The sequence below is a fragment of the Oryctolagus cuniculus genome, chromosome 21 (genome assembly GCF_964237555.1).
Source record: "Oryctolagus cuniculus chromosome 21, mOryCun1.1, whole genome shotgun sequence".
NCBI lineage: Eukaryota > Metazoa > Chordata > Mammalia > Lagomorpha > Leporidae > Oryctolagus > Oryctolagus cuniculus.
Window position 1 is genome coordinate 25,007,535 of NC_091452.1, and position 27,948 is coordinate 25,035,482.

Genomic DNA, 27,948 nt, shown 5'->3' on the forward strand with positions numbered 1-27,948 from the left:
TCCATCCACCCACCCATCCATCCATCCACCCATCCATCCATCCACCCATCCATCCATCCATCCAACCATCCATCCATCCACCCATCCACCCATCAATCCACCCACCCATTCACCCATCCACCCATCCATCTATTCATCCACCCACCCATCCATCCACCCATCCATCCATCCATCCACCCATCCATCCACCCATCCATCCATCCATCCATCCACCCATCCATCCATCCACCCACCCATTCACCCATCCATCCACCCACCCATCCATCCATCCACCCATCCATCCATCCATCCATCCACCCATCCATCCATCCACCCATCCATCCATCCATCCACCCATCCATCCATCCACCCATCCATCCACCCACCCATCCATCCATCCATCCATCCACCCATCCACCCATCCATCCATCCACCCATCCATCCATCCATCCACCCATCCACCCATCCATCCATCCACCCATTCACCCATCCATCCATCCATCCATCCACCCACCCATCCATCCATCCACCCATCCATCCATCCATCCACCCATCCATCCATCCACCCATCCATCCATCCATCCACCCATCCAACCATCCACCCATCCATCCATCCAACCATCCACCCATCCATCCATCCACCCAACCATCCACCCATCCATCCATCCACCCATCCATCCATCCATCCACCCATCCATCCATCCACCCATCCATCCATCCATCCACCCACCCATCCATCCATCCACCCATCCACCCATCCATCCATCCACCCATCCATCCATCCATCCATCCACCCACCCATCCATCCATCCACCCATCCACCCATCCATCCATCCACCCATCCATCCATCCATCCATCCACCCACCCATCTATTCATTCCTTCATCTATACTTGTTTCCACAACCCGTTTGTCCATCCATCCATTGACCCACTCACCCACGCATTCACTCATCCACCCATCCATCCATCCTCCACTTGTCCCTTCACACATCCACCTACCCACCTATTCTTTCATTCATTCATTCATTCATTCATCTATTCATACTCACTTCCCTGCCTCATCCACTCATCCATCCATCCACTCATCCATCCACCCATCCATGTTTCAGGCAGAGAACAAAGCAAAATCACTGCCCTCAGGAAGTTTACATCGAGTGACGCAGGGCTTACAGACAAGAATCAAGTAACTACAAGAATAAGTGGGAAACTGACTGTGCTAGGTGCTGGGAGAAGCCACCGCAGGGCCATCTGACCTAGTCAAGGGTTCCAGAAGAGGCTCCCTAAGGAAGTGACCATTGAATGGACCAGGCTGGAGAGGGATGGATGTTCCTGCAGAGAGGGGAGAGCAGGTGCAAGGGCAAGAGGAAGCGGGGGGTGTGGCCTAACAGTGCCTCTCAAGCCTGCTAAGGACTGGGTTCTGTCCTCACAGGCTTGAAGCAAGCAGCAGGTAACATGGTCAGAGTCACATTTTTTTTTTTTTTTTGACAGGCAGAGTTAGACAGTGACAGAGAGAGACAGAGAGAAAGGTCTTCCTTCCATTGGTTCACCCCCCAAATGGCTGCTACAGCCAGCGCACTCCACTGATCCGAAGCCAGAAGCCAGGTGCTTCCTCCTGGTCTCCCATGTGGGTGCAGGGCTCAAGCACTTGGGCCATCCTCCACTGCACTCCCGGGCCACAGCAGAGAGTTGGACTGGGACAGAGCCGGCACCCCAACCGGGACTAGAACCCGGGGTGCCAGTGCCACAGGCGGAGGATTAGCCAGCCCAGAGTCATATTTTTAAAATATTGTTCTGGCTGTGGCTATGGAAGATAGAAGCAGGGGATGGGATGAGCGGGGGAATTGTCCCAGAAATTCTGGGGCGGAACCTTGGTCCAAGGACAAGTTTAGGGGAGGGGGTGGTGAGGAGGAGTAGATGGACTCCAGGCCATTTAGGATATGAAGTGGGCAAGGCGTGGACGAGGGGCTTGCTGGAGGGATGAGAGTTGAGGGAGTTGTCTAGGATGATGCCCAGGTTTCTGGATAGAACAGTTGCTAGGCAACAGAGTGACAGCCAGGAGGGAGTGGGGAAGGGGAGAGGGGGACACGCTTTTCCCAGCAGTTGTTATTATGCTCATGTTTGCAAAATAAAGAGTGTGGGAAGAGTGAGTGTGCACAGCTCCCTGCCTGCATGCCCGCCCAAGGCTGTGGAGCCTGGTGGAAGGAGGTTGCACATGGCAGGGGAATGGAAGCTGGGACTTCCGGTCACGGCTCTGCACCCAGGACGCTGTGTGACTCCCAGCGGGCAGTTTCACCCCTTGGGACTTGAGCCCTGGAACCGACAGCACTCTCTTAGTCTGCTATGTAGGGGCATGAAAGCAACCTGCGTGGTATCTGAGTCCGCTGACACGGTTTACAGGGTTCCTTCCACCTCGCAAGTTACCCGTCCCCCCCTCCCCCAAGATCTGCTGCGGCCGAGGCCCGAAGGTGGGATCAGCACGAGCTGCGGAATGAAAGATGGTAAAGGAATCTGAGTCCGACAGAGAGAGGCAGCCCCCGTGTTTGACCTTGGCTCTCTCCCTCTGCGCCACTCTCCCTACAGAAGAAGAGGGCAGGCATTTTGGTTAAATTCCCAAAACTGTAGGGCAGAAAAGCCTCCTTTGGGGGTGAGCCCTTTGTGGATGCCGGCATGGGGTGGGTTTTCTGCAGCTTCCAGCCACTCCCTGTGGGGATGGGCTAAGCCCCAGGTGAGGCTGAGCGTCCCAGGGACATCGGAAGCTGTGCCCTGCTAAGCTGGAGTCCTTTCTGCCTCTCCTGTGTCCCTGCCGGGATTCTTGAAGCTACAAGATGCTCTTTGCACAATAAATAAATAAAGACAAATAAAGGAGGACAGAAAACCCAGCCCGGCTTTCTGCAAACGAGACTTGGAGACAAAAACAGGGTTTGAACCTCGCTGCTGGGGTTTCCACGGTGGCTCCACTCTGCCGCCCTTCCCATTGGCTAGCCGGCCTGCTCTGGCCTTAGCAACAGAGGCTCGGATACCCGGCTCTCTCCTGGTTGGCCAGGCGGTGCTGCGGCGCCATGGCAACAGAGGCAGGGGGACCAGTCTCTGCAGGATGGCTTGAGTCACTGTCTACCTGAGCTCGGCTGGGATCCAGAAGGCGGCTCGAAGAAGGTGGCAGAGGGAACAGGTAGCCCCCACCTAAGCTCAGAATCAGGTGGGGGAGGCTCCTCCCCCGCTGCCTGGTTGGTGGGGGTAGTGGGGGAAGGGGAGGCTTGGTACACTGATGGCTCTATCCTGTATCTGCCAGCCTCTTCCCAGGCCTTCTCTTGTCTCTGTCTCCTGTAGAGGAAAAACCACACCTCCGGCAATGCCAGGGGTTAATTCACTTACTCAGAGTTATGCAAGTTGCAAGCCAGGATCTGATTCCACATTATACTGCCTGACTTAAAGACTTCATTCACTGGGGTCCTTGCTCGAGGATCCAGGGGTCCTTTCCTTTTTTTAAAAAAAAATTTTAATTAATTTATTTGAAAGGCAGAGCTACAGAGAGGCAATGGCAGAGGCACAGAGAGAGAGGTCTTCCATCTGCTGGTTCACTCTCCAAATGGCCACCATAATGGCTGAAGCTGGACTGATCTGAAGCCAGGAGCCAAGAGCTTCTTCCAGGTCTCCCACATGCGTGCACTTGGGCCATCCTCCACTGCTTTCCCAGGTGCATTAGCAGGGAGCTGGATCAGAAGTGGAGCAGCCGGGAGGGGAACTGGCACCCACATGGGGTGCCGGCACTGCAGGCGGCAGCTTTACCTGCTATGCCATAGCACTGGCCCCTCCTTCCATTTTTAATGGCTACCCCAACCCCCACTCCCACCATTCTGTTGGTCTAGCAGTGAATGCTTTTCAAAAAAGCTCCGTCAATATCATTGGATCATCTCAACAACCCTGTGAGTTTGGTGAGTCAAGGATGGGTGGGCCCACTCTATAGATGAGAACACCAGAGTGCACAGGGGGCAAGTGGGTGGTTCCTGGGGCACACAGCACAGCAGTGCCACAGCTAGACCTCCAACTCAGGCCTCCGGCATCCTCTCCAGGGCTCTGCTTCCAAACCACGGCTGTGTGCGCACCAGGGGGCCGCCAGGAGCACTGGGGGCTGCTTGGAGGGGGTCTGCCCCTCAGTTAAGAAACAGTGCCAGTTACACTCAGGCTCCCTAGTGCGGCCCAGGGGTTCCACACCATGACCCTGGCGTGGCCCCAGTCTCCAGGGAGGGCCCATGCTCAATTATAAATGTTGCTCTCTCTCTCCCTCCCTCATGCTCATAAGCTTAACCACAATCTGGTTTTTAAGATGTACTTATTTATTTATTTGAAAGCAAAGAGAGAGAGAGAGAGAGAATGACCTTTCATCCACTATGCACTCCCCAGGTGCCTGCAGCAGCCAGGGCTGGGCCAGGTCAAAGTCAGGAGCAATGAATTCAATCAGGGTCTCCCACATGGGCAACAGGGACCTGAGTACTTGAGCCATCACCTGCTGCCTTCCAAGGTGAGCATTAGGAGGAAGCTGGAGCGGGAGATGGAGCCGAGAGTTGAACCAGGTGCTCTGTGATGGATGCATGTGTCCCGGGCAGCCAAACACCCAGCGCTCACAGTCGTTTTAACACTGCTTCTGTGTGCTTGCGGCTGTGTTGAATATGCACCACCTCGCTGAATTCTCATCACCACTTGAGGAGTCAGGTCCTTGCTGTCCATTTATGCTCATAGCTGCAGAAACAGGTGCTCAGGAAGGTTAAGCGGCATGCCCAAGGTCGCACAGCAGCAAAGCCCGAATTCCAGCACGAGGCCGCCTGACTTCAAACCACAGCGATGCTCTCTCTGCTCCCGGGCGACTCAAAGAGGCTCTGAGAGCTGATCGCTCAGGTGCTGGGGAGAGGGCAGGGAACAAATCATTATGGTTCCTGCTCTCATGACAGCTGGAGCTTAGTGGAAGAGATGGACAGGAAGTCCACAAGTGGAGACAGCATGAGTCCAAATGGACAAGGATAATGGGTGGGCAGTGGCTGGAGGGGAGGTGGGGGGTGCGGCAGAGGAGGTTGTGTTACCCAGGATGGTCGCGACAGGCATTTCTGGAGAGGATGACTCAGCAGACACCCCAATGGGGAGGAGGCGGTCTTGTCAGTTGTCCGTGGCCAGAGCTGATGCTGTGACACCGGCGTGTTCAGTTTGAGTCCCAGTTGTTCCCCTTCTGATCCAGCTCCGTGCTGCTGAACCCGGGAAAGCAGTAGATGAGAGAGAGAGAGATCTTCCATCTACGGGTTCACTCCCCCAAATGGCCACAACAACCAGGGCTGGGCCAGGCTGAAGTCAGAAGCCAAGAGCTCCATCCAGGTCTCTCCAGCATGGGTGGCAGGAGACCCAAGCACTTGAACCATCATCTTCTGCTTTCCCAGGCACATAAACAGGAAGCTGCACTGGAAGTGGAGCAACCCAGGGCTCCAGCTGGCACTTGGAGATGAGATGCCGGCACTGCAAGTGACGCTGAACCTGCTGTGCCGTAATTCCAGCCTCTCTGGGGCATTCTTTTGCCAAAACATCATTTACCATTCATCCAAATTTCATTTTTTAATGAGGCCTACTGCATTGTCCCAGACGATCCTATGTGTGTGCTCACAGAAGAGTTTGAAGCAGGGAGACCACTTGGGCAGATGAACATTTTGGGAAGCCCTCAGGAGCGGTGGGAAAATGGACCGGAAGGAGACCAGGAGGAGGCCGGGGGTGCGGTTCCTGCTATCGCGCAGGCCAGGGAGCAGATGAGGCTTCCCCACTGGGCTGTGGGGGCATCTTATGTCTGCCGACTCTTCTGCCTCCTCCACTGGGCAGGTGGCCTTGGAGAGACGCCTCAGCTGATGAAGTCCCCGGGGACCGCACACCAGGTGAGACCCCAGCTCTGCCATGTGAGCCCGTGGGCTGCACTGCTTCCTCCCAGACCCTCAGTGTTGTCTTCCGTCCAACAAGGCAGTCAGACAATCAAAGAGCAGGTGCAGAGGCTCTCTCTGCTTCGGCCATCCCGCGGCTCTCCACCCAGCTTCTCTCTCTCTCTCTCTCTCTCTCTCTCTCTCTCATCTCTCACTATGGTGACAAGTCCACATCTGAGATGTGGGGCTCAAGTGTCACCGTCCTGTGTGTCCTGATGTCGTGTTTCCTTCCACTGTCACTGTGGCCGATGATCAGTGCATGATGGACACCACCCATTGCCTCTCTCCGGCCTCACCTCCCATGCCTGGCTTTTACGAGAAGGATCTTGGTGTTTGGTGCTGGCCTACTACCCAGCAGCAGTTCCATAGCAAGGCACTGCCTTCATTTTTTTTTAAAGATGTATTTATTTGAAAGTCAGAGTTACACAGAGAGAGAAGGAGAGGCAGAGGGAGAGAGAGAGAGAGAGAGAGAGAGAGCGAGCTTCCATCTGCTGGCTCACTCCCCAATTGGCCACAATGGCCAGAGCTGCACCAATCCGAAGCCAGGAGCCAGGAGCTGCTTCTGGGTCTCCCATGAAGATGCAGGGGCCCAAGGACTTGGGCCATCTTCCACTGCTTTCCTAGGCCATAGCAGAGAGCTGGATCAGAAGGGGAGCAGCCGGGACTCGAACTGGTGCCCAGATGGGATGCCGGCACTGCAGGCAGCGGCTTTACCCACTACGCCACAGCACCAGCCCCTGTCCTCAATTCGTAGACAAGAAAACTGAGGCTCCGGGGCTCCAGGTAACTGCCCCGGTCACACAGCAGATCTGGCTGGTGCCAGTGCTCTGCCCTCCCGCTGTCTCCAGGAAATGTCCCCCCTTCCCGAGAGCCCCCTAATCCCCCATTCATTTAGCACTTGGGCTCGGTCAGCAGAGTCCTTGTCCCACCACGGGCGCACACTGTCCCTGCTCTTTCTGAGTTAAGCCGGGGACTAACATGGGTTGGCATAAATAATCTGCCTGGGGGCTTTAGTTCACGAAGCCCTTTCCCATCCGTGCCCGCCCCACGACCCCGTGGGGACTCCGCACAGCCCCTTCCAGCTCGTGGAGCCTGGAGTTCTGCCGCAGTAAGGGCCGCATTAAATATTAACGGGGCAGCTCCTGGCCCCTGGTGCGCTGACGTCAATTCCTGGGCTGCGGCGGCAGCTGCCTTCCCAAGGTGAAGCGGTGACCGGAATTCAGCAGGCTCTGGGTTGCCTGTCGGGCCTCGGAGAAGATGCTGCTAATGTAAGGTGTGGCAGGAATCCAACAGCTTTTCTCTGATCGCCTCGGCTCCTGCAGGGCTGGGGTAGCATCCTGATGCCGGTGTAATGCAACCAGGCACTGGGCAAATGTGCACCTGCTGTCTTCCAAGCACAGTGCTAGGCTCTGGGGATATGGCTGTGAGGATGATGGGGCCTCGTGGGCTCCCTGCTGGTGGAGGAGAGGAGACGCCCAGCGTCATAGGCCAGGAGAGGCGCCCATGCCAGCCTGGGGCCCAGGGACCCTTGCTTTTTGTTTTCCTTAGAGATTTACTCATTTATTTGAAAGGGAGAGAGAGAGAGAGAGAGAGAGAGAGAGAGAGAGAGAGAATCTTCTATCTGCTGGTTCACTTCCCAAATGACCACTGTGGCTGGGGCTGGGCCAGGCCAAAGCCAGGAGCCTAGGAACTCCATCTGGGTCTCTGATGTGAGTACTTGAGCCATCTTCTGCTGTTTTCCCAGGCGCATGAGCAGGGAGCTAACTCGGAAGTGGAGCAGCCGGGACTCGAACTGGTGTCACTCATGCAGAGGGGTGCAAGGGTGGGGTGTCTGTAACAGAGGATGTAATTGGATTCAATTCTGCATTCATGCAGTGCTGCTGGGTTAAGGAGCTTCAGCCAGGGCTTCCATGGACTCAGGCTGTGAACGAAACGCAGGCCCTGTGCTCAGGTGTTTCCGTTCTACCAGGGGCGTGTCAGTTTCCTAAGGAGGTGGTTCAAGCGACCAAGTGCGAAACCTACAGTCAACAAGAGACCTGGGTTCAAATCCTGCCCAGACTGTGGGTTGACGGACATCTCTCCGAGCTTCAGTCTGCCTGTTTCGTGGGTAGAAGGGCAATGGTTGTCATGAGGATTAGGGGAGATCACGTATGACATCAAGCCACGTGCTTGTCACCCAGTAGCTGTCCAGTGAGCACCGATCGTAGCCAAGTCGTTCAGTGCAGGTGGCAGATACCGGAATCACAGTGTGAGTGGGTGGAAGGCGAGAGTATTTTTTGCCGAAGAAACCAGGGAGGCTCTTTAGAGGAGGTAAGAATTATTCTGGATGTTAAAGGACTGAAGCAGCAGAGAACGGGGCGGGCGCTTGGCACAGGGGTTAAGATGGCGCATGAGCAGGGAGCTACTGCCTGGGACGCCGGCATCTCCAGTCCTGGCACTGCTTCAGATTCCATTTCCCGCCGATGTGCACCCTGGGAGGCGGACGGTGACAGCCCAGGTCACTGGGTCCCTGCCACCCACACGGATGGAATTCCAGACTCCTGGATTCAGCTTGGCCCAGCTGCTGCAGGCATTTGGGGAGTGGGACTAGCAGATGGAAGATCTTTCTTTCTACACTTGATCTTAGCCAAAAGGCCGAGAAGCGATCTCTCTCTCTCTCTCTCCCTCTTCCCCCCCCTTTCAAATAAAAAGAAATGAACTGAAGGAAAAAGCAGCAGAGAATGAGGTGGAGGGGTGGGAAAGAACTGTCTAGAAACTCTTGGGCAGGGTCCTGGAACCTGGAGGACGTAGGCTATCCAGGGAGTGGGTGATGACCTTGGCGAGATGGGCCGGGTCAGGTTGGGAAGGCCAGGTGGAGCGGTTTCTGTCTTGAGGGCAGCTCAGCGCTGTGGGGAGATGAGCCCGCTGGAGTCAGCCCTCTCCTGCAGCTTTGCTCCTCTTTGCTTCCTGAGCCGGGGACGGGAAGAAGACAGAAGGCAGTGGCAATCTGCTTGCCTCCTACTAATATTCTGGGGAGGAAGAGATGATTTTAGCACAGTTGCCTGGGCGCGAACCGTGGTGCCTGCTCCGCATCCCTCTCCCTCCCTTCCCAGGGTTCGGTTCAGGCAGCAGTGAATCGATGACAGGCTCACAGCTCTGCAACCAAAACAGTGTTCTCCGGTTCTCAGAAGGTTGCGGTTGGCAGCGGGAGGGGTGGTGAGGGAGGAGGGGTCTGGAACTTGGCTCCTGCTCCTACTCTCTGTGCCGGAGCTAAGCAAGACACCTCACTGCCCTGGGCCTTGTTTTCTTCATCTGTGAGCTTGAACAACAAAAACAACCTCAGGGGCAGCTGGACAGCAGCAATAACTATATTTTAATATACAATTTATTTACTTATTTATGTATTTGAAAGGCAGAGAGAGAGAGAGATGGTTGCAATGGCTGGGGCTGGTCCAGGCTGAAGCCGGGAGCTAGAAGCTTCATCTTCTGCTGCTTTCCCAGGTGCACATGCAGGGAGCTGGATCGGAAGCAGAGCAGCCTGGACTTGAACTGGAGTTCTGATGTGGGACGCTGATGATGCAGGTGGCAGAGTAGCTCGCTGTGCCACAATGTGGGCCCCAGGAGGAATAGCTTCTAATGTTCTATAGCACAGCAGGGTAACTGTGGTGACCACAATTAATCAAATATCTCCGAACAGCAAGTGGGGAGAATTTTGAATGCTTCCAATGCAAAGAAATGGTCAGTGTGTGAGATGATACCTGTGCCAGTTCCCTGGATGCGGTCACTGTGTCCATGGAATGCAGTGTCATACTGTGCCCTGTGAATATGTACCAGGGAACTTCAACAAGTTATGGAAATGAACTGAAAACATATTCTGGTGCAAAAAGAATTGAAATCCATGCATACTTTTCTCATGATACACATTTTCCATGAACTTTTGGACGACCCCCCTCCATGCCAAAATTTTTTGCACCAAAATAAGCCTATATTTCAATGCCAGTTTCTATGAACTTTTTGTACAATTACTATTCTGTCAATTTAAAATCAATTACAGGGGCCAAGAATGGTGCGGTGGGATAAGCCACTGCTTGGGATGCCCATATCCCACATTGGGGTGTAGGCTGGGAGTCCTGGCTCCTCTGTGTCCAATCCAGCTTCCTGTGACTGCACCCTGGGAGGCAGCAGGCGATGGATCAAGTACTTGGGTCCCTGCCACCCACATGGGAGGCCTGAATGGAGTTCTGGGCTCCTGGCTTTGGCCTGGCCCAGCCTGGGCTGTCGTGGGCATTTGGTGAACCAGCAGATGAAAGATCTCTCTCTCTCTCTCTCTCTCTCTCACACACACACACACACGACCTGCCTTTCAAGTAGATGATGGGGGCCAGCACTGTGGCGTAGTGAGTAAAGCTGCCACCTGCAAAACCGGCATTCCATATGGGCACCAGTGTGAGTCCTGGCTACTCCACTCTCTGCTTGGCCTGAGAAAGCAGTGGAGAATGGCTAAAGTGCTTGGGCCCCTGCACCCTCATGGGAGACCCAGAGGAAGCTCCTGGCTCCTGGCTTCAGATCAGCCCAGCTCCAGCCATTGCAGCCATTTGTGGAGTGAACCAGTGGATGGAAGATCTCTCTCTCTCTCTCTCTGTCTTTCCCTCTCTGTCTATAACTCTACCTTTCAAATAAATCAATAATCTTAAAAAAATTTAGATTTGAGGAAAAAAAGTAGATGAAAATAAACATTTATAAACTAAGGGCCAGTGCTGTAGCATAGTAAGTTAAGCCTCTGCCTGTGGTGCTGGCATCCCATATGGGTGCCAGTTCATGTCCTGGCTGCTCCTCTTCCGATCCAGCTCTCTGCTATGGCCTGGGAAGGAAGTGGAAGATGGCCCAAGTCCTTGGGCCCCTGCACCCATGTGGGAGACCTGGAAGAAGCCCCCGGCTCCTGGCTTCAGATGGGTGCAGCTTCGGCCATTGCAGCCATTTCGGAGTTGAACCAGTAGATGGAAGACCTTTCTGGCTCCCTGTTTGTAACTCTACCTCTCAAATAAATAAATAAAATATTTTTAAAAATAATGAAATAAAAATAAATTACATACACACATGCACACACACACACACACACTTTAACAGTAATAATAGGGAATAGGTATTTAGCCTAGCAGTTAAGATACCAAACACCCACGTTAGAGTGCCTGGGTTTGATGCCCAGCTCCACTCCAGTTTCCAGCTTCCTGCTAGTGCATGCTGGGAGGCAGTGGATGATATTAGCCTGGGTGCTTCGGTTCCTCCCACCCATGTGAGAGACCTTGATTGAATTCTTGGCTTCTGGCTCCAGCCCTGGCCGGGCCTTAGCCATTGTAGGCATTTGGGGAATAAACCAGTGGATGGGAGTGCTTTTTCTCTGTGCCTCCTAAAAAGAAATAAAATAAAATAATGACCTCTGCTTACCTGGCTGGGAGTGTCCTGGCTCTTGCCGCCCCACGGCGGGCTATGGGGTCGGAGTTGGTGTCCTTTTTCATTTCCTGTATTGATGTGGTCCAAATGCTTGGCTTCTGAACCATCCGTTTCTCCTATTGAGCTGTGAGGCCGCTGTTTGCTGACCTTGCCCTGGTAAGACACCCTTCACCTTGAAAGCTGGAAAAACAGAAGATGCTTGCCGTCCACCCACCAGCACAGCCTTCCATTCTACAGATAGGAAACCCCAAGGCTCGGAGGTGAAGGCGTGGCATCCTCAGGCCCTGCTCCAGCTTTGCTCAACCGCAGCAGCCCCTCCCCAGGTGGGAACTGTGCAGAGCCTCGAGGCCATTCATTATCCAGAGGGTCCACGCCAAAGGATCTCGAAAATTCTCTGAGAAACACAGACTCCCAGGCCATCTGCAGAACTGAAGCAAAAGCCTTTTTTTCCTCTGGATTTTAACTGCGATTGCAAAAGTAACATCTTTGCCTTCTCCCCCAGAGCTGGGCTCCTCTGAGCAAGCACCGGGGAGGTGGGTGCTGCGAATGGGCTGTGAGCGCCACCAGCTCACAGATTGCCGCTACGAGGACATTTGGGCACTTCTTAGTGCCAGAAGCTGCCTTGGGTGGCGGTCTGCTTTCGGGACTAGCTTTGGAAGAGCCCTGGATGCTCCTGAAATGAACTCAGGCTAGTCCTAGAGATGGCGGGTATGGTGGGAGGGACAGGATTTGGTACAGAAGGACACCGCGGTCAAGGCACATAGCAGGAAATAGATGTGCGTGGAGGAGGCTTTGAGTGGCTGCAAGCATCTGACACTTCATTTTTTTTTCTTTTTTTTTTAAAAAGATTTATTTATTTATTTATTTGAAAGAGTTATGCAGAGAGAGAGAGAGGGAGAGGTCTTCCATCTGCTGATTCACTCCCCAGTTGGTCACAATGGCTGGAGCTGTGCCATTGTGACAGGCAGAGTTAGACAGTGAGAGAGAGAGACAGAGAGAAAGGTCTTCCTTCCACTGGTTCACCCCCCAAATGGCTGCTACAGCCGGCGCGCTGCGCCAATCCGAAGCCAGGAGCCAGGAGCTTCCTCTGGGTCTCCAATGAGGGTGCAGGGGCTCAAGGACTTTGGCCATCTTCTACTGCTTTCCCAGGCCATAGCAGAGAGCTGGATCAGAAGTGGAGCAGCCGGGACTCAAACCCATATGGGATGCCGGCACTGCAGGCGGCTTTACCAGCTATGCCACAGTGCTGGCCCCCAGCATCTGACACTTCTAGCTCTCAGTTTCTCCATCTGTGTCACAGAGACGGCAACCTTCACCCAGAGGAGGACTCGTGAGATGACAGCCGAGGATAAAGTGTTGATGCTCAAGCCAGGCAGAGGGAATGCAATTAACAAGCAAGAACTGCTGTGGATGCTGGTGTTGGTGGTGTTATTATGGTCGACTGGGGATCATCTTGCCAATGGTCACCTGGGCAGTAGGTAGCCTGGAGTGCCCGGGAGGAACAAACAAACAAACAAAAAATCAGCAAGCGACGCCAATTTGTGTGCAGGTGGCTCCTCCAGCGCGCTGGGGTAACCATGGCAACGGTGTGAACGCCATCACTCGGGGACAAAACCAGGTCTTTGTCAGATGTCCCTCGGTGTCCAGACTTCTCAGGAAGCTCCGAGTGTTCCAGAATAACTGAGAAGAAAAAAATAAAATAAAATAAAATCGGGACTGGCTTTTCTGGGTCATCTGTTCACTGGGCTCCGCAGGAGAGCTCTGGGAATGCTTTGGAAATCAGCCTCGCCCGGCGGTTACCGTCGGCTCAGGGTGGGATGAAGGAAGAAGGGCTTATCATGCTCATCTCCCTGCGATGGCTGGTGCGCTCCGTATGCATACATGTGCTTGCTGTTCCCCTCAGCCGTCCTAGCCAACACATGTGCTTAGACCCTTACTGCAGGTACCTCACCCCAGAGACTGCAGCTGGTACGTGAGCACAGCAGGATTGGAACCCAAGTCTAGAAGCATGTTCTTTCTTCTTGTTCTGCAACACACAGGTCTTCAGAAAGCCCGGTGAGGGATGTGGTTTGCATGGGTCCTGGAGTGGAGACCTCGTACCAGGTGAAGATGCAGACCTGGCCCCTGTGCTGGGGAGCTGCTCTGAGCCCTGGGACAGTGGTGTGAGTCGCTGGCTTCCTTCACCTCGTTCAGGACTCTCTTTGGAGTTGTTCAAAGGCTGTGTTGATTGATGGGGACGTAGAGCCCTGGGAGTAGGTGACCTGTGTCCCAGGTGGATGTCCTGGAATTTGTTTATGAGGCTTTGAGGAGTTGGCAGCTCTCTTCTGAGGGCAAATAAGATGGGTGCTGGTTGGAGGTGGGGGGTACAAGGTGAGAAGCTGTGTGGCTGTGTGTGTGACATTGATTTATTTGAAAGAGTGAGAGTGAGAGAGAGAAAGAGGGAGAGAGAGAGAGGGAGAGAGAGAGAGATGAGAGGGAGTGAGAGAAGGAGATCGTCCATCTGCTGGTTTACTCCCCAAATGCCCACAACAACTCCATCCACGTCTCCCGAGTAGATGGCACAAATCCAATACTTGGACCATCATTTGCTGCCTCCAGGCGCATTAGCAGGGGGCTGGTTCGGAAGCGGAGGTGGAACTGGATCCCAGGCGCTCTGATATGGTACATGGTGTCCGGCCCTGAAGGAACAGCATCACCTGGAGCCCTTCCTAAGCATGGGGCTCTCAGGCTTGGCAGTCTGATGGACCAGCATTTGAATCCCGGTTCTTCCATTCCCTGCTGTGTAACTTTGCTCAGGCCATGGAACATTTCTGAGTGTGGGCCCTCCTCTGTAAAATGGGACGGGAAGTTGTGCACACCTTAGAGGTATTTTGAAGGGGCAAAAAAGAAAAAAAAAATAGAAGCAGATCCATCTCTGCAGAGCACCTGACTCAGCACTGGAGACATGGCAGATGGTCCCTTTCCTTCATGAACGAGCAAGGCTGGGGCAGAGTGAGGAGGTAAGGCAGAGTGAGGAGAGGGCCTTGAACTTGAACAGAGGAGCCCTGGCACTTCTAGGGGAGGAGGGGGCTAGAAGACAAGCTCACACAGGAGACGGACAGATGAGGAGCAGCTGGAGCAGCAGGTGGGAGACAGGAGAGTACCAGGCGCAGGGCACTCAAGAGGCCCAGGGAGCTGTAGACCATGTCACATCGTTGGATTTGACAAGCAGGCTTCCAGTTCTGGGAGCTGGCAAATCTTAAGGGCATGGCGCTGACCCCTACTCAACATCTGGCGAGGACACTCATTGCACCATCCCATGACAGAAGGCGGAAGAACCAAAAAAGGGCCCTAAGCGAGTTCCTTCCAGTCCCTTTCTAATCAGAAGTAAGCTTCAGCCTCGCGACATAAATACCTCTTACTAGGTCCTACCTCCCTAGACAGTGGCATCGGGGATTAAGCTTCTAAGCTTTTTGGGGGAGTCACAAACCATAGCACAGTCAATGTCAATTATTATTTTTTTAAAGATTTTATTTATTCACTTGACAGGTTATAGACAGTGAGGGAGAGATAGAGAGGTCTTCCATCCACTGGTTCACTTTCCAAATGGCCGCAACGGCTGGAATTGGGAAGCCAGGAGCCAGAAGCCTCCTCCAGGTCTCCCACATGGGTGCAGGGGCCCAAGGACTTGGGCCATTCTCCACTGCTTTCCCAGGCCATAGCAGAGAGCTGGATCAGAAGAGGAGCAGCCAAGACTAGAACCAGTGCCCATATAGGATGTTGGTGCCACAGGCAGAGGATTAACCTACTGCACCACAGCGCCGGCTCCAACGTCAATTATTTAGAATGCTCCAGCTCTATCTAACTTTCCCTGTTTTGAAATGAACCGCAATCCAACTTGACCAGAAGAACTGGAATGAACCGAGAAAGTCTCCTCCACCCAGGATTGGCCCTCCTCTCACTTCTCAAGGAACCCTATCCTCTCGGATGATTAATTACTATTCATCACGCTTGTTAAAGATATTCCCCAGGAGCAGAGATCAGCCTGGCTCGTTAACCTCGATTCCAGCGGCAAAAGTGACTCTTCAAAGCACGGTGAAGTTTGGCGTGAGAACTTTTTCCCAGCCTGCCTCTCAGAGCTTGCTTCCCGGGTACCAAGGTCCCCATTTTAGCCTCATGGGCAGGCAGAGAGAGGCCTGGAGGCAGAGAGCTGGTGTGGAAGCCCCAGCTCAGCTCACTGACTGCACACAGTGGGCCCAGCCGCTCCTCCTTAGAACTCAGGACAAGGGGGTTGGGCCGTGGTGAAGCGGAAGGTCTCATCAGCTACGCCTTTCCAAGATGCCGACTTCTAGTCTGTAATTCTTTGAGCAGCTCTTCAAGCCCAGTTTTCATGTCTTTGCCTGACTTTCTTCTCCTTCAAGAGCCAGCTTACATGCTCTTAAAAAAAAAAATGTTTTCCCCCATTTTATTTGAAAGGTAAGTAGAGATATCGTCCATCCACTGGTTCACTCCTCCAATGCTCACAACAGTCGGGGCTGGGCCAAGCCAAAACCAGGAGCCCAGAACTCCATCCGCACCTCCCCTCGGCGGCAGGGGAACAATTACTGAAGCCATCCCCGCTGCCTCCCCGGGTGCACATTAGCAGGAAGCTGGACCGAGGACCACAGCCGAGATTCGAACTCAGGCTGGGCCCCAGGCTGCTCTGTTGCTGCTTGGATCTCTGCTGTTCCGGGCAGGGACGCGTACTCAGTGCAGGGAATAGAGTTGGGTGCCCAGCCTCTCCCCCAGGTCCTGTGCTGTCCTTTGTTGCACGTCCCTAAGGTCCTGGCTGTATCACTTCGCGGCTCTGTAACCTCCCGCAAGCCGCCCACCCGGCTTTGCCTCTGGTTACGGGGCGACCAGCTGCGTCCACTCCCTGGAGTGAGGATTACATGGGGCCCTGCCTATAAAGGCCCAGCTCCGGGTCGCCTGCTTCCCAGCCAGCAGGTGTCCCTGAGCGCCACTGTCCGAGGCGCCACCCCCCACCCCGGACCTCCTCGTGGACGCCACAGTCGGCCCCAAGACCACTTCTCGGGGTGGGTGGGAGCCCAGTGGGTGTGCAGGGGCGGGAACGGGGCTGCCCCGGAGGCCAGACCCGACCGGGCGCGGTCCCGCGGCCAGACCAGACTCCGGCCAGCGCGGGCGGGTCCGACCCGGCCCTCAGGACGCGCGGCCTCCCGGCCTCTCCCCAAAAGCGAATTTGTTTGCTTTTTGTGGGGTGGAGGGCTCCTCTCAAGCCAGATCCCTAGCGTGGACTCCGGGACGCTCTCCATGGCTCAGCCGCCATCACGGCGCCCCCTCCTCAGGCTCTGCAGTCCCCACCCCGGGTCTCCTCCCCTCACCTCCCACCTCCACCTCTGCGGCGGTAAAATGCAGCACTCGCACGGCGCCTGCGCGGCTCCCGGGCGGGGCGGCGGCGGCGGCTATTTATAGTAGGTGACGTCACCTTGAAATAGACCGTTAGGGCTGGCCTGCCCTTCCCCCCCTCCCACTCCCGCCGCCCGGCGCGGCGGCTCCCAGTGCGCAGGCGTCGCCCCGTCCTCCCCTCCCCCGCTCCCCCCCGCGCGGCTGCCTCTCCTCCCTCAGCGGCGTCCTCGGCGAGAGCCAGAGCGCGCGGGGCGAGCCAGCGAGAGGGCGCGAGCCGCGGCGCTGCCTGCAGCCTCGGGCCGGCCGGCGAGCCAGTGCGCGTGCGCGGCGGGCTTCCGCGGAGACCGGGCAGCGGACGGGCGGGCGAGCGAGCGAGCCGTGTGGGGCGCGAGGCGAGGCCGAGCCGCGAGCGACATGGGGGACCGTGAGCAGCTGCTGCAGCGGGCGCGGCTGGCCGAGCAGGCGGAGCGCTACGACGATATGGCCTCCGCCATGAAGGCGGTGAGCGCGCCGGGAGCCCGCGCGTGGCCGGCCGGGGGGCCCGGCGTGGAGGAGGCGGGATGGGGCGGCGGGCGCTGGGTCCCGCTCCGGGCGACCCTGCTGGGCGCGGCCGCCCGCCCGCCATTTCCTGACACCGGGCTCTGGGTGGGGTGGGGTGGGGTGGGGTCCCCGGGGAGGGAACCGCTCAGGGTCGCGAAGGCAGGGGGACCGGGCGGGCGGGCGGGGGTCGCTGCATCCTCAGCCGTGAGGGAAACGGGAGGGAGCCGCAGCCCTTCTAGACGCTTCTACGGGATCTGGGGGCTCACACCTCCTTCCCGCCTTTCTCCAAGGCCCTCACTTGTTTCCAAAAAAAAAAAAACAAAAAACCAAAAAACCACCTTGGGGAGTGGGGCCCTGCCCTGGGTTTCTCAGCCACGATCTGAAACCTGTGCAATCCGAAATTCCTTTCGGCTCTGCTTGCCTGGATCGTGCTTTGCCTACCTTCGCACGCCCGGGGTCTGGCTTTGTGTGCGAAGACCCCCCTCCCTGCATTCCAGGCGGGTGGACGCGGGCTCGGGGTGGAGGGTGGGGAGCGGGGCGGGGGGAGGCCGTGGCGCCCCAGGTTGGGTGTCGCGCCCTCTGCCTGGAGGCTGAGCCTGCTTGCAGGCAGGGGACAGGCACCCGTGTGCCTTTTGCTTCCCCGAGGCCATCACAGGTCCCCATTCTGCAGCTCCATTTCCGGGGAAGGAGTGGTGGCCGGCCACACCCTAGCACATACCGTGGATTTAGACACCACCTGCGGTTCTGAGACTCCCGAGTTCCGGTTACCAGCTCGCTGTCCCTGGCGCTTCGTGTTATCTTACATTGTCTCCAAATGAACGCTGCTTCTCCCTGGCTCAAGGTCACACGGCCAGGAGAGCTGCGTGCTGGGTTCATCCAGCGTACGACCTGGGAGGAGCCTCCTTGAACTCCACGATCTTGATACCTCCCAAAGAGTCAGAAATTCTGGGGCTGAGACTCCGAAAAAATGCATCTTAGCCAGCTTGGTAGGCAGGCTTTAGTTGGCTTAAGCTGGATGGGAGCGCCTGTGTCGTTTTGCTGGCTTTTGGAAGAGATTTCTTAAAAAAAAAAAAAGGCAAATTTATAAGCTCCCCAATATTTTAGAATCATTGAAAAAGCTCATTTTAAGGCTTTTGATAATAGCGGGTGACATAGGTAGCTGAGACCAGTATTTCGGATTTTCCAAGTGAGAAAGACAAGTAGGTGAGTTACCCTTCTATGATGTCCTTGTCACTGTCACGCGTTTAGCTGCATGGGTTGGGAAGCCCGCAGCCCACAACGCATTGGTGCATTGGTGAACCTGTATGCTATTGTGCTGAGCTAGGAGCCCTTCATGCAAACAAGGGAACCGCCTAGATGGGGGGGGGGGGAGTCTGATCTTAAATTCTGGGGGCTTTTAAAAAAAATGAATCTAAAGTACAGCGTTCGCAAATCTTACAGAAACGATAGTGACTATGAGAGCATGTCCATGAAGGGACCCGAAAGCTTGATTTTGGGTGTGAGGGGCTGTAATTCTGCCTCTGTTCCTGCATCAAGTCACATTTAGAGGGGCTGGTTCTCCGCTCTGCCTGCCTGCTACTGGGGTTAATGCTGCCCGGGGCCTTTGCCCGCCTTGTGAGCTGCAGTATTAGGAGTCCTTTGGGAAATGGAGATTTGGAAAGAAGGGATGGGGCCTGAAGGTGAATTGAGGTTAAGGAAAAAACAGCTGGAAGGTACATTCTGGGAACCTGAGGCAGCCTGCGTTGGGAAATAGGAAAGAAGGGGGAGAGGTGTTCTCAGAACAAAATTGAGTTTTGAGTAAGAGAAAAAAATTGGCCTCCTGATCTAGATAAGCAGGCTTGAAAAATGCTTTCCTGCTGCAGCTGCCACTGCTTCTATGGCCGTGGCTGGAGGCGTTAAGATAGGGTTTTGCAAATAATGGACCCTTGAGCATGTCAGGAATCCGTAATGCCCATCTCTGAAATGATGGGTGGGTTGGAAAAGCCATCCAGCCTGGAGAATTCCACCAAGCTGCAATTATGTCATCTCGGAATTGTGATAAACTGTTCCCTCAGGGTGACTCCTGTGAAAGAACTTTTTTTTTTTTTTTTTTTTTTTTTGTCAATTTGCCTTGTGAAAAAAATATTTTATCTCGTTAATGGAACATCAGAAAGGATTTGGCAGGGTCCTTGGAGAGCACTTTCTTGTTTTCTATTGTTAAATTGTAGGTTGGATTCTTAATGTTGCTGGGGCCATCGGTCCCCATATTATTAGCATAGCCCCTAACCAGGGCTTGTGCAGAGTGACTTGGCAGGAAGCACCTGGGTTTATGCGGGCTTTCGTCAGGGAGGTGGAAGGGCAGGTAAGTGGACTAGGGAGGATGGAGCGGAACACCGGAGCCAGGGGGAGCCGCCCATGGCTCCTCTGACCTTGAAACTTGCGTCTCCGGGCATCGAGTAGAAAACCTGGTCATGGTGTTACTGACAAGTCTGTTTCAGTCTAACTTGTTCTGTCTCCTTCTAATTGAAACGGTCGCTTGGTAATACTGCCTGCCTGTAACGACTGATCCTTGTTCTACCAGCGTCACCTGGAGATACAGCGTGGGTAAGCTGTAAGAAGAATGCATACTGGAATCAACGGGGTGGCCTCAGATCGGCTCCGAATTAGAATTCTCTGCCTCACCTCTTAATTTGAAGAGGTCAGGAAATACATCGGGGGTGAAGCATAAAGAAGCATCTTCATTCAAGCTGTCCTCACACCTAGTGGCTTCATTATCCCGAGATTCTAGAACTTTCTAGAACCCACCCTTTCTGTGTAAGGCAAAGGAAGACCTTAACGCTTCTATTTCCCTAGTCTATTTTATGTTAAACACGTGGTAGCTGTGAAGTTGTAGAAGTGATCTGAACACTGATTGGAGGAACCAGGAGAGGCAGCTCTGGCTGACTTGGAACATTTAGAGCAAACTTGAGTGCAGGGAACACAAGTGCAGTTTAAGGAAACAGGAGACGGAGAGGAAGAGGCGCTTGGCCCAGCCAGTGGCAAAAGGCTCTGATTGCAACAGCTGTGAAGTCGTGGGAAGAGAGGAGACGAGCAGGTGGCGTGTAAATGGAGAGCATGACTGAGGGGCCCCGGGGAGAGGTGATCCCTGTGGCAGACAGTAACAAAGATGACGAGGTGTACCCAGGCTGGGGCTAGGGTGGGATGACTATTTGAGATGCCTAAAAAGTAGGGAGCTCTTTTTCTTACAGTGGTCAATGGCAGTAAATACTGGCTGAGGAAGGAAGAAGCCCTGGATTATTGCACTAGTCTGAATTACAAGGTACTGCAGGGGGCTAATACAGCTTTGCCGTCCTGAACGGTGGCCTCCATCTGGTTTGGGTTCCTGAGTTATGCCCACAGGAGTTTATTCCACGGTTAAGGATCCCAGTGCTCCCTTAAACCCAGAATGTGCTTGCTCATCTTTGGGATTTTATGCACAGACTGGGCCAGAAATAGTATGGTTTGGGAAAGGGGTACCCCAAATAGACCATGTGTCCCATCCAGCAAGTGTGTGGGATTTTCCATCTAAGTTCTCAGTAAGTAATCACCATTATTCCCTGTGGACATTCTCATTCAGTCTAACAGCTCTGGCTAGGTAGTGTTATTAACGCCATTTTACAAGTGAGACTTAAAGATTTTCTCACTATTGAATAAAAGCTGCTAAGTTGTCAAGCTGGGGCTTGAACTCTCAATTTGGCCACTATGTGAGAAGTCCCTGTGGCATGCAGTCAGGTTCCAAGCGCTTGCACAAAGTGGACCTACTAAAGTCCTCTCACCTATTGGATGCAAGTCATTTTAGCCAAGTTTGATTAGAAACAATCTACTGTTTATGGTTCTTTGTATGGCAGAGAAGTGGAAGAGGGAAAGTCATAAACCTAGATTTTGCTTGTTCTGAAGGCCGGCGTTTGTTAGCTCAGAGAGCCAAGTACTGGATTTGAGTTCCTGCTATGAATTAAGAAATGCAGGTTTATTTGGGTATTTCAAAAAAGTTCCTGGAAACCTGCACTATGATAAACTGCATGGATGCCTACATTGTGTTTTGCACCAAAATAAGGTTACCTTTTTAATTCCATCTCCCATGAACTTTCCGAGCTGCAATTTTTTCCCCCTTATCCTTGGCACCACTATGTCTCTATTACCTTTAGTGTGCAAGTCTCGTAGGCCCGCAGATTTGAGTTGCTGAAAGACGTGCCCTGTTGTCCAGGTGGAGGCAGCCCGCCTTGTGCTCTCTGCTGCCGTGGCATTCCCTCTGCAGTGCTGGGTGTGGGCACTTCCTGTGGCCCGGAACCTGGCTCAGCTTTTGAAGCTTTAAATCCTGCTGGCTCCAGGGGACAGTAGCATGTGCTAAAGCTATTCAGATGGGGCTGTATGTAATCCCTGCCAATCCCTGTGAAAATGTTGGGTGATGTCACAGGCAGGGCTTTTTTGTTTGATTAATATCAGCTTAGAATGAATATGGATTACCAAAAGTTGGTCCGCTCTGGGCTAGCATTTCAGCCTATCTGGCGGCCTGATAGCACTGTGGCCTCCCCCTGAGGCTAGGTAGGGTAGGTCTCAGCCTTTCCCAGCAGTAGGGCGTGGTCGCGTGGTCTCAGGCTGGGTAGTCTGCCATCTTGGGGCTGAGGCGGGATCCTCACTTCCTGTGTGTCATCTTGGGAAAGGGTCAGCCACAACTTGGATTCCTCTAGCTTTTTCTCGCTCTCAAACATTCAGGGCTCTGCCAGGGGGAGGAGGTTTTATGATGTGGTTATGTTTATCCAGTTGTTCACGAGAGTCATTTCCCTGTGTTATAAACTCCTATCAAAGGCAGGCCGGTTGGTGGTTTGTGGGTGTGAGCAGCTCTGGCAGGACCAGGCAGCGGCCGCGTGCGTGTAGGTGTGTGTAGCCAAGAAGGATGGGGGCTCTCAGGAGTGACTTCACCCCTGCCCTTGACAGTGCGCCTGGCAGCTCGGGGGCATTTTGTGTGCTCAGTATTACTTTTGATGCCGGATTTTTCCCAGATTAAGAACTTTGAATTTTCCTAAATAGTCCCTGTGCTATTTTTGGCAGTGGGTCTATTTTTACTCACAAACACATAGTTTATTGCCTTGTGGGTAGTGGGAGGAGGCCCCTAGGGATTTTTGAGTAAGCGAATGGTGTCACAGGAAGATAAAGAATTAGCAGGCTGGGTTGTTTGTGACTTTTGAGTAATGATGAAGAGAAAAATGGGTGAAGTGAGTGCCCTGGGCTTGGGAGTTGGTGTGGCCCAAGGCTGTGGTAAGGACATCAGTAGTGTGGCTGGCAGGAAGTCCAGTCCCTCAGGGAGGTGCAGGGGAGGGCCCTTTACAGGGAGGGGCTCGCCACTCGAAGGTCTTCTAGAACCGTGTGAGTAGGGTGGGAGGTGGGCAGGAGATCAGGAAGGCAGAGGCTGTGAGCAGGTGTAGGGGCATCCCCTTGAAGCGGGGTCGCAGCCATTTGAAAACTATGCCTAGAGCGGCTGTGCTGGAGGCGAGACGTGTAACTCCAGGGTTGGAACGGAAGGAAGGTTGAGAACAGTAGTCGAGGCCTCTTGTATGTGGAATTCTGTGTGTGGTCTTTGCTTCTTGTCCCTAGCTGGCTCCTTTGGAAGCTACGACGGTAGAGATGCCGGAACGCTCCTCTCGGTGTTTGCTGCACAGCCTGCTCCCTTCCGTGGCCCTGCGGCGGCCCCCGGGATCTGCCTGATCTCCGCATGGGCTCTGCTGGCCCTAGCAGTTAGGTAGTTGAAGTGTTGGGGACCGGTGCTAACATAGATGCAAGTTACTGCCGTGAAATGTCACCAGGCAAGACTGGTTGCAGTTTTTTGCCAGTAGACCGTCTGATTTCAATTTGGGGAAAGTGCAGTTTTCTTTAGTTGTCTGATCAAGTAGTAGGCTGCATTCCATTAGCTTCCTGTTAACCGAGTTATAACCAGGGGTATTTAAAAAAAAAAAAAAGATTCTATTTAAACGTACCCAGTTAGTCCCCAGCTGGGCTCTGGCTGGGGTCCTGAGGCGCGGTGTTTGCTTGCTGGGTTCTGTTAGTCACCCTCAGCTGATGCTGATAGTGATTCATTCAGACTGGCTGGCAACCAGCTGATTGTTACATAAACACCAACACGCCCAGTCAATGATTTTTCTCGAGAAGGTGTCATAAATACTGCCCAGTAGCCTTTTTTGGCAGTTTATTCCCGATGGAGAAGACTGTGCTCGTACGGCCGAAGGGACGCCCACACTTAGGTTACTAGGGTCACTCTGATGTCTTACCACACCTCTTAGTGGCACTCAGGAAAGATGGAATCGGACAGAGCTGGGGCCGAGGGAGGCCTCGGAGAGCCGTTGAGCTGATCCTGTGTGCTTTAGTTTCTCGTGTGAGGTCACAGCCTGCTCCCACTGAGCTGCAGATGCCCGGGGCTTGAGTGAGGACCCTGCTGCTTGTGCAGGCGCTGAGTGAAGTTGAAATGCTGCTCGGGCGTGCTCAGCGTTGATAGCACGCTGGACGTTGCCTCGATGCATCTTTGCAGTAGTCTCTCAGAAGCAGCTTTGTTAGTCACGGGCTGAAGCGGCCTGTGACTCCTTATGAGTGTCATTTATATCTTAATGTCAAGTGGCCTTAATTGGATTTAATTACTGCAAGATCTAAGGAGTTCTGTAAATTCTGTCCTTGCCTCGTGTTTTGTTTTACTGAGAAAAGTGAGTCACTCTAGGGAGGGCAAGCATCCTGAGACTTGTCAGAGCATTTGGGATGGAACTTTCAGATAGAAGGGTTGCTTTTTAAAAGACTAAATCATTCAGTAATCTGCAAAGCTTCTTTGTAGTTCCAGTAAGCAAATGTAAGTATGATTGTTTAAAGGCACCTACTGGAGAAGTCTGGGGAGGTTCCAGGTCTTTAACTGGGTTTGGAGGAAGCATGGATTGTGAATTGGTGGACAGGACATTTCTCTGGGCTGGGGCAGGTGTCAGTGAGAGAACATGGAGACTAACGCGTGCGTGAGGGCTGAGGCTCCCAGGCTTGAGTGGAAGGGAGGCGGCCCCCCAGGGGAATGGGCACAGCAGTTTCTGGCTAAAGACTGCCACCGAGGAAGAAAGGGGGTTGGTCAGTTGGACTAGGCAAAGGAAGAGAGAGAATCATGGGTTAAGAATTTGCAAAAAAGGATAGGGGTCCTGCGGCAGGGAAAGGGGAATTAGAAGAGGCAGTTATTTTATCTTGGCTGAGGCTTGGGGACGGGAGAGACTTCCAGGCACTGCTTGCTTTACTTTGTAAGGACTGACACAAATTTTCTGATTTTTACATAAATAATAATAATTTTTTGACAGAGTTAGACAGTGAGAGACAGAGAGAAAGGTCTTCCTTTTCCGTTGGTTCACCCCCCAGGTGGCCGCATGGCTGGCGCTGCACCGATCCTAAGCCAGGAGCCAGGTGCTTCCTCCTGGTCTCCCATGCAGGTGCAGGGCCTAAGCACTTGGGCCATCCTCCACTGCACTCCCGGGCCACAGCAGAGAGCTGGATTGGAAGAGGAGCAACCAGGACAGAATTCAGCGCCCCAGCTGGGACTAGAACTCGGGGTACCAGCGCCGCAGGTGGAGGATTAGCCAAGTGAGCCGCGGCACCGGCCAATAATAATGTTTGTTACTTAATGTTCTTGAAGTGCTAATTCTCAAATAAATCATTGCATAAAACTTGATTCTCCACTGCTCCATTTTCTCAGTCCATTTTAAGCATGTGTCTCTGCATGCACTTGGATAACTTTCTCCATTGAACTTGGTTTCCCTTGCATTAGTGGATGTCCTGTCATTACGATTTTATAATACTTTTTGGAAATATATTTATTTAGGCCGGCGCCGCGGCTCACTAGGCTAATCCTCCGCCTTGCAGCGCCGGCACACCGGGTTCTAGTCCCGGTCGGGGCGCTGGATTCTGTCCTGGTTGCCCCTCTTCCAGGCCAGCTCTCTGCTGTGGCCAGGGAGTGCAGTGGAGGATGGCCCAAGTGCTTGGGCCCTGCACCCCATGGGAGACCAGGAGAAGCACCTGGCTCCTGGCTTCAGATCAGCGCGGTGCGCCAGCCGCAGCGCGGCAGCCATTGGAGGGTGAACCAACGGCAAAGAAGACCTTTCTCTCTGTCTCTCTCTCTCACTGTCCACTCTGCCTGTCAAAAAAATAAAATAAAAAAATAATGTATATATATATTTATTTGAAAGAGAGGGCGGAGACAGACGTCTTCCATCCGCTGGTTCACTCCCCAGATGACTGCAGTGGCCAGTGCTAGACCAGGCTGAAGTGGGTCTTTAGCTGGGTCTCCCAAGAGCATGGCAGGAACCCAAACACTTGGGCAGTCTTAACAGGGAGCTCGACAGGAAGTGGAGCAGCCAGGATCCAAACCAGTGATCCATGACCGGCTCACTCGGAGTTGACGGCATAGAGCTCTGAGGGAGATTCCGGCTCGTCAGATGTAACTCTTCCACCTTGGGGCCCGGTCAGGGTGAAGCTAGCCGCTGGGTAGCTTTGCTTCCTTTCAGCAGAGGCTGAGAGCGTTTTATTGTCACTAACACATCGGTCTTTTTTAATACCTATTTGACCTGTGATTGTACCTGTATATCGTGTGGGATGTCAGGGTCACAGGTGGTGGCTGTACTTGCTATGCCACAGTGCCAGCCCCCAGTAATAGTTTTGCAAGTTGGTAGCTTTGCTGGGCTCCAGACCAGGGTTTTCTAAGTCAACATTAGATTGTAGGGTTGCCAGTCAAAGTCGCATAAGCTTAGAACAATAGTAATTTATTCTTTTGTAGTTCTGGAAGTTAGACATTTCAAAGGGAGGTGTTCCAAGGCTGTGTGCCCTCTTCCTTGCGCTCTCCTAGTTTCTTCTAGCTTTTGGCGACCCTTGGTGTTCCTTGGCCTGCAGATGTGTGGCTACAGTCTCTGCCTCCCTTGTCACGTGGCCCCCTCCCTCCATGTGTGTCTGGCACCCGTTGTTGGATTTAGGGCACCACCCTAATCCAGAGCGATTTCATGTTAAGTAATTATGTCTGCAAAAACCAACTGAGGTCAAGTTTGCAAGTACCACAGGTCAGGACTTGAGCGTACCTCCTTGGGGAGACACAGTGTGGTGCTTCTCCAGCTGCATAACCGGCTCACTTGGAGTTGATGGCATAGAGCTCTGAGGGAGATTCCGGCTCGTCAGATGTAACTCTTCCACGTGAAACACATGAATAATTGCTCTTCCACCTTGGGGCCCGGTCAGGGTGAAGCTAGCCGCTGGGTAGCTTTGCTTCCTTTCAGCAGAGGCTGAGGGCGTTTTATTGTCACTAACACATCAGTCTTTTTTAATGCGTATCTGACCTGTGATTGTACCTGTGCAAAGAGTAGAGCTGGAAGTAGAATCTGAAACACACTTCCTGTCCCATCTCTGAACACCTGTTCAGGGGATCCTGGTCTTCCATATCTTGCCGAGGAGGTGAAGCTCAGGTGTTTGTTTGCCATCGCTGTGGACCAAGCATCCTGCAGCCATTCTGTGGTCACCCTGATGCCTGTTCCTCCACCAGGATGAATGCAACATCTTAGAAGCCCTCAGCTGTGAATTTCTCGGGGTCTATCACATGGTGTTTTAAGACTATTCATCTCTTTGTCGGCCTGCAGTCTCCCTTCATCTGGGGTCCATTGGTCTTGTCCAGGATCGGCTTTTATTCCCCTGTCTGTAACCCTGTTCCTGAGCGGGAGTGTTGGTGGCGTTCAAGGAGAGTGTCTCCCAGGGGTTTGAGAGTCAGTTCTCAGTGTTTACCTTCAATGTTTTGCAGGTGACCGAGCTGAATGAACCCCTCTCCAATGAAGATCGAAACCTCCTGTCCGTGGCCTACAAGAACGTGGTTGGTGCCAGGCGATCCTCTTGGCGGGTCATCAGCAGCATTGAGCAGAAAACCATGGCGGATGGAAATGAAAAGAAGCTGGAGAAAGTGAAAGCCTACCGGGAGAAGATCGAGAAGGAGCTGGAGACCGTCTGCAATGATGTCCTGGCTCTGCTCGACAAGTTCCTCATCAAGAACTGCAATGATTTCCAGTATGAGAGCAAGGTGTTTTACCTGAAAATGAAGGGCGATTACTACCGCTACCTGGCCGAGGTGGCTTCCGGGGAGAAGAAGAACAGCGTGGTCGAAGCATCTGAGGCCGCCTACAAGGAAGCCTTTGAGATCAGCAAAGAGCACATGCAGCCGACGCACCCCATCCGGCTGGGCCTGGCCCTCAACTTCTCGGTGTTCTACTACGAGATCCAGAATGCTCCGGAGCAGGCCTGCCTCTTAGCCAAACAAGCCTTTGATGACGCCATAGCTGAGCTGGACACGCTAAACGAGGATTCCTATAAGGACTCCACGCTCATCATGCAGTTGCTGCGAGACAACCTCACCCTCTGGACGAGCGACCAGCAGGATGAAGACGCCGGAGAAGGCAACTGAAGCTCCTTCGGGTCCCCTGGCCCACCCTTCACCCACCACCCTCATCATCACCGATTCTTCCTTGCCACAATCACTAAGTATCTAGTGCTAAACCTATGTGTATTGGCAGCACAGCTACTCCGGGCTGCTCTCCTGTCCCTTGGGAAGCAGCTGCAGCTAAATCTTCATGGGCATTGCTGGACTGATGGTTACTTTGAGCCCACAGG

The 27,948-nt window shown here is 53.6% G+C and overlaps 1 protein-coding gene and 2 long non-coding RNA genes across 4 annotated transcripts; 2 read left to right on the plus strand and 1 right to left on the minus strand.

Annotated features, from left to right (window-relative positions):
- The first annotated feature begins 3,025 nt into the window (after nucleotides 1-3,025).
- On the plus strand, nucleotides 3,026-12,791 carry LOC127484739 (uncharacterized). Of its 2 annotated transcripts, XR_007911942.2 has the most exons (4): nucleotides 3,026-3,912; nucleotides 4,382-4,499; nucleotides 5,834-5,886; nucleotides 12,659-12,791. It is a non-coding gene; the product is annotated as an uncharacterized lncRNA (long non-coding RNA). The 2 variants fall into 2 exon arrangements; XR_007911941.2 differs by having other exon boundaries at nucleotides 4,382-5,886.
- On the minus strand, nucleotides 3,475-18,618 carry LOC138847383 (uncharacterized). Its single transcript, XR_011385161.1, has 2 exons — nucleotides 18,002-18,618; nucleotides 3,475-13,038 (listed from the first exon to the last, which is right to left on the minus strand). It is a non-coding gene; the product is annotated as an uncharacterized lncRNA (long non-coding RNA).
- Nucleotides 17,158-27,742, plus strand: YWHAH (tyrosine 3-monooxygenase/tryptophan 5-monooxygenase activation protein eta). Its single transcript, NM_001171356.1, has 2 exons — nucleotides 17,158-17,244; nucleotides 27,089-27,742. The coding sequence occupies exons 1-2, from the start codon at nucleotides 17,158-17,160 to the stop codon at nucleotides 27,740-27,742; spliced, it is 741 nt and encodes a 246-aa protein (NP_001164827.1).
- The last annotated feature ends 206 nt before the right edge of the window (nucleotides 27,743-27,948 follow it).

Coding starts and splice junctions, on each gene's coding strand:
- YWHAH (NM_001171356.1), top strand. CDS start 17,158: ATGGGGGACCGTGAGCAGCTGCTGCAGCGGGCGCGGCTGGCCGAGCAG. Junction 17,245..27,088: donor TGGCCTCCGCCATGAAGGCG/GTGAGCGCGCCG, acceptor AATGTTTTGCAG/GTGACCGAGCTGAATGAACC.